Source organism: Ciona intestinalis, chromosome 12 (genome assembly GCF_000224145.3).
Source record: "Ciona intestinalis chromosome 12, KH, whole genome shotgun sequence".
Taxonomy (NCBI): domain Eukaryota; kingdom Metazoa; phylum Chordata; class Ascidiacea; order Phlebobranchia; family Cionidae; genus Ciona; species Ciona intestinalis.
Window position 1 is genome coordinate 1,502,050 of NC_020177.2, and position 9,366 is coordinate 1,511,415.

A 9,366-nucleotide genomic window follows, 5' to 3' on the forward strand; every position below is an offset into this window, starting at 1 on the left:
TTTTAATGCTTCCTTAGCAAAATTATCCAAAAGCTAAATATTCTAATAAGGAATAAAGTTAATGCAAAATAATTAATGTTTTCCTTAAATGCAAAATCTGATTTTACTTTGTTCCATAGAACCAAGAATGAACAGAACATACAAGATTATACGGTGTGATGAATTTGGAAATGAATCAACAGTGATGATTAATGTTACAACAGAGGATGGAGAGATTGAAGATAAAGAGGCTCAGGTTAGAATTGCTAGTATAAATGTATGTCTTTGGGCAGGATATCTAACAGTAATTGCTTCAAACTAGTAGGGAAGACATACAAAAAAGAAACCTGCAAAAAGGTTTATTTGTTAGCACAACCTTTCTTTTATGTTAAAATAAATTTTACGAATATTTACATCCCTTTGATACAGATCATCGCATTAGACACTGTAAAACAAATGGAGAAAAATTCAGAAGAAAATGCAAGAATTGCACTGTTAGCATTAGACAACGTAAGACAAAAATCTACGGCTTTTCTTCATGCTTTAGTTTTCGGCTTCATTAAAGATGTACACAATTGTGCAGAGTTGTGAGACAGAGGAATTGTCATTTGATCAGACAACAGATGAGAACACTGAAAAAAAGCATGGAGCACTGTGGCATATTAAGAACACATTTTCCCCGAAGAAAAAATCACCTAGTTAGTTGCATATAAGGAACTAGAATAACACTTTATTTTGTTCCTTTGGTAATAGTTGTAAATATGAGAAAATCAATTAAAAAAACATATTAAAAGGTTTATGCCAATTTCAAAATAAAAGGCATGTCTAATTTACACAATACCTGTTTTTAACGTTTAGTTTACTACTAACAAAAATTACATCATAAAAATACCATTAAGTGTAGAAATGATTACTGTTTAAAGTAGCTCAAGAGGAACAAGAACCCGAACAGGGAATCTGGAACAGGTTAAAAAAGAATTTAAAAAAATCTCCCAGCCAAGTTGAAGCCACTACATCCGAGGTACAAATTTTATACCTGTGCCCCCCTAAAGCGAAAATAGAATAAACTGTGGCCGTTTCTGTCGTCAATTGCTTTAATCCAGTGGTCAGTTATAGGTTTTCCAAATTTTTACCCAAGTTTCCCTTCCACAAATATAAATAAGTGATCATCACATTTATTAAAATATTTTGTTGCTCAGGTACATATGTCACCAACAAAAAAGTTTATGAATGCAATCAGCTCATTAAAAAGTTCTGTATCCGATGCAAAAGAGGTTGAGGAGAAGGTAAAGTTAAACTTGAAATAATTCTTTCTCAAAGAGACAAAATTAACCTTATCGAACAGGTTCAAAGGCAAGATCTAAGCCAAGTGGGTGAATTTGTTTCAAAAAGAATGCATACTGCCTACTACACTGATGATAATGTGTACAATTGGTCGTATGGAGGTTATGAAAAAGTAAGTTATTTAAACAACCTTTTCAAACAAATCTAAATGAGCTGATGAGTACCCAGTCTCTGAAGGAAAAGGATTAAAAACGCAAATTCAACCGCTGGAGTAAAAAAACAAGCCATGCGGCAATCAAGGGTTTTTCATGAAAAGATGTGTCAATCAATTTTAACCATTTCTAGTTTTCAAACTACCGAGGAAAATTTAAAACAAATTTAAAGTTTGGTATAATGAAGGTTTTACTAAATATATAAAAATTGTAAAACATAGACTTTAATGTGTTTTAATATTTTGATTGCTCATAGATACTATGCTGACCCACTTTTTCTACCATTGGGTAATTTTAACCTTTTTTTAATGAGTGTTCATACACCTAGTACCAGTTTACAAATCACCATGTATGTTACTTTGTGAGTGATTTTTTATGTCTGGCTGATAACTAACCATTCATCACCATTGGGTTGAAGCAATTTGCTTTCTAGTGTCTTGCTAAAGGACGCATTCGCCCACAATAATGGCAACAATGAGCCATGAACCCATTACCTCTGGGCGCTACCACTTTGCCATCGCGACAGATTGTTTATCTTTTTATTTCTAGTATATAGCTAGATTAAGTCAAAAAATTAAAACCAAATAAAGTCTATATTTTATTATTTTTTAAAATATTTACAGGGAAAAAAGTAAGGGCCACTTTTTTAGGAAAAATGTCTGCATTGTCGCAAAGCTATTTCTTTTTTTCAGTAGATTCATTTCACTTACCAAATTAAACTGTTTGACACCTTTAGATCACTTTTCAGCATATCTACCGATTTATAGATTCCGATTTTTCATTTAAATAAAAAGATAAAAAAGCTAATGACCTCAAAAAAACTCTTAACTTTTATGCTTTTGAATTTTTAAAGGTAATAGAAGTTAGAGAAAAGAGAGATAGAGCCTCTGTTCCCTATATTGCTGCACAAAGTAAAAAAGATGGAGGAAAGATTTACACTTCGGATAAGAGTGGAAAATGCATTCGTATTTATACCAGCGATGGGACTTACTTGTAAGTACCTAATTTTCCATGTACTTTTTAATGTAAATATAGAAAATATGTATTATTTCACCGACGCCGTGGCAATGTGGTAAGGGTGCCTGCCTTGAACCAATAGGTAATAGGTTCAATGCTCGTCGCTTCTACCATTGTGGGCGTATGTGTCCTTGGGCAAGACACTTAACGGCAATTGCTCCAACCCAGTGGTGACTCATGGGTTAATTACCTACAAAGTAACATACATGGTAACTCGTAAGCTGGCACGAGGTGTATAAACACCCGTGTTATAACAACTGTCATTTTCCGGCCCGGTGAGGATAAAGTAAGTTATATTTATTTATTCATTTCAATTTTAGACACATGTTGAGCTGCAAAAAAGAACCGTTAAGTATTGAAACGTATCAAAATGACAAACTGGTGTGTGCTCACCCTGAAAACCATTGCTTTGATTTGATTGACATGATAGGTGGGTGAATCATAGCTAACATAACAGTTAAAACAGTTAAAAAGGTAATAGAATATTGTCAAATAACCCAATAATTTTAGTCTCAAAGCAAGTGCAATCCATAAGCAACAGAAGCCTTAAGAAGCCAAGAGGGATTGCCATTAACTCACTGCGGGGTGAAGCAGTTGCAGTGACTGATGTTGAAAAGCTAAATAAATGCTCAATTAAAATCTTTGACATTAAAAGTGGTAAGAAGTTAAACTTTTATAATTGGTGTTCATATATGCTTTTCTGTATCGATTGCATAATTTCAGTCTTTCTGTTGTAGTTTTTTAAATAGTTTAAATACAAATAAGACAACTTAAAAATCATACCGTTTTAAGTGGAAAACTGTACAGTTAGCTCGAAAAATATATTTACACCAGTTATAAAATTGACATTAGTTTTCCTTTCAAACACCTACAAAGTTGTAGAACAATGGTTAGTCTGTTCTCATGGTAGCTGAAAAGTATGAGTTTGAAAGCCCAGTGCTGCTAACCTGCAACCTTCTTTTAGCATGTGCATACTAGCTTGAATGTAGTATAGTAGGGTGGGGGGAGATGGGACACTTTGTCAGATGAGCTTTTTTAATTATCTTTTTACAGACCACAATTTAATGATAATCAGAAAAATAATGTTACAGGATTATTCAACAGTATTATCACGACTTTATAAAGCGCATATCAAAGCCGATTAATGTTTGTAAATGTTAAAATATTATGTTAAATTAAAAGAGTATTTTTTGAACACGTAAAAAATGAAAAATAGTAATGGAGTGACTTTGAATGCTTGCTAAATTATTGTAAAGCTGAATAAATGTTAGAGTTTACGAGTGTGAATGATTTAACTAGTTTCATAGATTCATAACAAAAACTTGAATATTCCGTACAGCTTGATTTTGTCTCCTAAAACTAGTTTTAGATTTGTAAAAGTTAATGAGGTATAAACATGAGGAAAATAGGCAGAGGTCAACATGACTCTAATTTGGGTTAAAAATAAAAACAAGTTATATATATAAAGTTTACTTGACAAAGAAACTAGCATAGCCGGTTAGTTTTGGCATGTTAACTACAAGTTGCAGAATAGTGTTAATGTAAATATATTTCAATTTGAAGTCCCATTTTGTAGTGTAAGTTTTTATTACCAAACTTTAAAAGGTTTGCTTTTAATGCAATAATTTATACCTCAGGGGTTATTCAGATATAATATAGTAATATAATAACGAGATAATATATGAAATATATATTTGAAATTCAGTCATTTGCACTTGGAGATAATTTATGAGAAGTGGCTTGTGCCAAAAACAGTAACAATACCCGTTTTTAGCAAAAAAGTAAACTTTATCAACAGTTATTATCAATTTTCTGTTATTACAAAATGATATGTTCAAACAATACTGATTTAATGTTTAAACTTGATTTTTAAAGCACACAGTATTATTCATGTTATTTGTATGTATTTCTAATAATAAACTCACAAACTCACTTATTAATCAAAATCAATGGTGATTTCAAACTGTCTCTTCTTACCCTGTGTGTTATTTGTATTTGTAAAATTACACCTGTTATGCGAATCACTAAATAACTCCTTGTGTGTTGGAATTGTTGTCAAATAATGAAGGAATTATAGTATTAAACCCCCCAAAAAAACGATCATATATTATGATTATGGAAGTATTGGGCAACATGTGCTTTAAGTGTCCCATTCCCCACACCACTATAATAACAATAAGTTTTTCATTTTGATAATCATACTGAAAAATAATATTAAACAACAAAAACTTATACATTCCATAGTTGGTTGAGGCACAAGTTATATGCAGCCATATGTGTGTATAAGTGATCATCATTGTCATGCCAAACAAATTTGTTACAGGTAAATTAGCTCAAACCATTGCTTTCAAAACACATAGTGAGGTTGATAATGCTGGATGGTGCGAGTTCATCACGTATGGAACTGATGACAACAACTATTTGTATACGGTTGACTCTTGGAAGCAAAAAGTCATGGTGTATGATGTGAGGTATCCAGACACTACTGTACTGGAGTTTGGTGAAAAGGGTGAGGAAGTTATAAATGTTAGATGTTTGAGCTCCATTCATAATCTTGATAGACCTGTACATAGTAGACACACTAAAGTATTTGCACAGTGGCATAGTGGTTGTAGCAAAGAAATATACAAGGGCATCCTTGGTTTGTACATAGGCGCCATCTTGTTTCTCACATAATGTGTGAACACATGCTTCCGTATGCCTATAGGAGGATGTTGCGCATATTTTAATTCAAAATATTTAATTACTTTTCAAGCAAAGCATACAAAAGTTTAAAATTTTACGCAATAACGGTGCCAAATATATTTTTAATTTCGAAAATTGTGAAGAATTTCCTCTCCATGTGCAGATTAAACTAAGTATCAATTTTAAAATTGTAAAAGTACAGGTTCCGAGAAAGGAGAATTTAGCAACCCAACTGGAATTGGTTATTTACCAACGGGAGGAGTATGTGATGTACCATCCATTGTTATAGCAGATTGGTATAACGATCGCATTTCGTGTCATGATGCAAAGACTGGAGAATTTTTACGCTACCTTATGGTGGATCAAGATATGGGTCCTTCTCCTGTTCTAAGTCCATATGATTTGAAGGTAAAATATAGAGCAGTGTTTAATAACTCGTTTTCCTATGTCTACAGATGTTAAAATAAATATAACCAAGTAAAACAAAAAGTCACAATAAAAAACTAAAAAGTCATATTTACAGAATAAATTTAAATAAAGTTCAATTAAACAGGTCGGAGAATCTGGAACATTGTATGTTAGTGAATCTTCCACTAACTATGTAAAAGTATTTCGTTCTGATAACAGCAAACATGAGGTTATTGAAGAAAGCAACTGACCCTCACCGATTCCAAAACACATGCATGCGCTTTATGCTTTAACTTGTATTATACTAGCCTGCATATTCAGACACACCATTCTAAATAGTTTTATTGTATACCATTTCCCGCTCTCTACTTAGATCACAGCCTCTGCAAACGTTACAAACGCAATAGAACTTGTCTAGTTTATGATGTGTGTTGGTATTTAAAAACCGGCGTCATTGGCAGCATCCTATTTCCATTCAACGAACACTCAAGTTAGGATTGTTGCGGTAGACTTCTACAAGTGATCAAGACAAACATACACCGAACACCGCCAGCGACGTAATGGTACACTCATTCGAACCAAACGCATCTTTTATGTGACGTAAATTAACATCTGTCGGAAACGGAAGTATTATTTAAATGTGTAAGGAACGCAGAAAATGCAGACGTATATTACAAATTTGCGACGCAATATCCTGCCAACGATCTGGTTATTTTCTCAATAGTCAAAGCACACCGCTTCATCGGTGTGAGATATTAACAGTACTATATTTTCGAAAACATTCTACTGCCCATAATAAACTAAGGCTCTACTGCTATTAGAAATTCCGCCAAAACATTTTAGGAGTCCGACAGATTTCTATCACACCAATGGCTTCTTCAATGTGTTAAAGTAATTGTTTTTGGGATAAAATGCCGCTAAGCGTTTCGCTTCTTAATCGCGGTTGGAATGCTGACCAACTGAGTTAAATAGATAGGAAGGTACATTACATTTATAATTATTTATAAAAACAAATAGAATGCCATGTGTGGGTGTCGATTAGCATTGATGGACAAATATCGAAGACACTGCCGGTAGTATGTTAATTGTTTCGTTTACGAATTCAGACGAGGTTTAATGTTTTAACTAAACTTAACCTCAAGGCGTAGTAGAAAGGTACAGTGAGGAAATAAATGTAGACTTTAGCGAAACACGTATTCAGGAAACGGGAAACGACACGCTACAATGAACGTATTTATAGTAATGTCATAAACAAGGATATGTAAAACAGGAAAATGTGAAACAGAATGACGATGGGGTTAAACAACTGACCAACATAGGTTGGATTTAAAGTCCGAGGGTTATTAGTAAGTGGTTAGAAGCCATATACTTTCTATTAAAGGCTTCGAAATCATATTAACCAATCTTAGCATTATATATGTTACAGTATATTCCATATGTTGTAAAAATCGAGTATGTATGTACCTAACAGGCCGAACTTTATTTCCGCCAAAATAAAAATATAGAAGTGGGAGAAAAACATCTCTACTGAATTATAGTGCACATTGGTATTTTGAAGAAGAAAAAACGGTAAACATATATAGGCTACACGTCTTGAGTTATCTCAGCGTGTTTGCATAGAATTCGAGAAACAACAAATTGTTTGCGCGCACACCAGGTTGTTGTGTTTTGTATTAGGACGACGTTTTGCGACGTTTTATTCACGAAACAGTGTATTTTCCGGCAATTTGTTTCCTGTTTACACATAAATTATAAAGCTTATCAAAGCGAATTACAGTTAAACAGACTAACGGCAAAAAGCCGACAGTGCTAAAACTTGTAATGTTTAAATTAACGACGTTTTAAGCGTATACATAATCGAACTGGTGGGCGTAGAGCAAACTAGACAAACAGAAGACAACAATTTAAGATTTTAAAAACACCAAGGCGAGATTTTACTTTGAACCTGGAACTTCAACGGAATTAGCAGTCAAGGAACAGGTATATGGATTTAATATATAGTTCTGAAGGGGGAGACGGGACACGGCACATTATATGCAAATATAATTAGCACATTCTATCCAAACATCCTGATCATGTTTTTTAACAACGGTCGATGGGAGTCGTACGGAAATGGTTTTGTAACTCTTTGAACATTCTTTGTTTACTTAGTGGGACCAGAAATTAGAATAAAAATTGGTTCAATCTTCCCCCACCCCACTATGTACAATGTATAAGTGCGTAAATACACGACATATAATATTGCATGCATCATGAACCACTTTAATAGATGAAGTGGTTGCTGCCCACTGCATGCCCGACTAACAGTAAAACATAGTAACATGTTTTCATAGCTGATATTGTTAGAAACATTTAGAATACAAATTGATAAATTTGTAAATGAACTACTAGTCTGGTTAATCTAATAACTCAAACCCGCAAACTATAAATTTTCGGAGGTTTTGATATGATTCAGACTAAGCATTCAAAACTAGTACCCCAAATTTGTGTTCGTTTAATACCAATTTACAATACTTAGCAACATTAGATCTATTTGCAACAATGGCCGGTGAATTGTTGGGCCGTAAAAAATAAAATTAAAGAGTGAGTTATCTTGCCCCGCCCGCCATTTTGCCCAACTGTATATATTAGGTGATTACAGTTGGCTTAAAATTGTTCCTATCTAAACACGTTGTTCAGAAGCTAAAAAAAGGCAATTTTTAGTTTCAGGACAACCCGGAAACAAGCGGTTCTATATATCATGAATCAAGAAGAATTGAGCAAACTGCTAAGTGACGTTGTTGAACGGCCTGTTTCGCCAGAAAAAATAAAAGCTATTGCGATTATATTGGGTCAAGGAGTTAAAAAAGAAAATGGTAGTGATACAAAAAAAACACCGAAGGAAAACAAGTTAGTAAAAGTTAAGATCTAAAAATGGTCAAAAAATATAAAACTGTATATTTAGTAGGGTGGGCGAAGATGGGACACTTTTAACACATAATTTCCAAATAGCCCGATCGTGTTTTAAAGAATTACCAACGGTCTATGGAAGTCGTAATGATACGGTTTCATAATTCTTTGAATGTTCTTTGTTTACTACCAAATGGAAAGAGAAAACAAAATAAAAAGGTGTCCCATCTTCCCCCACCCTACTATACCTAAAACTGAATCGACGAAGTGTATGAATCTAAAGCGATACACTATTCACATTGTATGTTTATTAGACAAACAAAACTGTTTTCCGGTTATGTATGCACATGCTTGAAGTTATTATTGTCACCTCGTGTAAAATATTCAACACCTCTTTATTGGGAGGATTTAAACATATAAAAATACAAAAAAATGTTAAAAGCCGTATGTTAATTTTAATCTTCTAGGTGACGATTACGACATACTATTTGATATTTGTAGGGAAATTACATCGGAAGGTATGAAAGATACCACAAATACACCAGTAACGGCAAAAGATATTGTTAATACGGATAGTAAAACGAAAATTACAGTTTCTTTAAAAAAAGAAGACGCGGGCGAACAAGATCGTATTCAGTTAGGTATGACCACCGATAAGCATGTTAGTCCTAAACCGGCCCCACGTGTGATGTTAAGTCGTGGGGGATCTCCCAAGCCTACACCAAGAAGGCGAATAAACGACCTCCAAACAAAGACCACGGTCAGTAAAATAGAACAAGCAGAAAATGAAGATACAAAACGTGAAAACTTTCTATCTTTGTTGGAAACCTCAAACTCAGATCCAAACAGATCCACATATGGTGACTCCAATTTTATAGAAGCTGAGGAAAAG

At 33.6% G+C, this 9,366-nt stretch overlaps 1 protein-coding gene across 2 annotated transcripts; it reads left to right on the forward strand.

The window, feature by feature from the left end:
• The first annotated feature begins 13 nt into the window (after positions 1 to 13).
• On the forward strand, positions 14 to 6,007 carry LOC100181372. Of its 2 annotated transcripts, none has more exons than XM_026836989.1 (12): positions 14 to 235; positions 409 to 489; positions 563 to 677; positions 906 to 1,000; positions 1,179 to 1,265; positions 1,325 to 1,435; positions 2,329 to 2,468; positions 2,813 to 2,922; positions 3,003 to 3,149; positions 4,816 to 5,001; positions 5,380 to 5,585; positions 5,731 to 6,007. In XM_026836989.1, the coding sequence occupies exons 1-12, from the start codon at positions 89 to 91 to the stop codon at positions 5,833 to 5,835; spliced, it is 1,530 nt and encodes a 509-aa protein (XP_026692790.1). In that variant the 5' UTR covers positions 14 to 88; the 3' UTR covers positions 5,836 to 6,007. The 2 variants fall into 2 exon arrangements, with proteins under 2 accessions (XP_026692790.1, XP_009860446.3); XM_009862144.3 differs by having other exon boundaries at positions 15 to 235; positions 903 to 1,000.
• Positions 6,008 to 9,366: the final 3,359 nt, after the last annotated feature.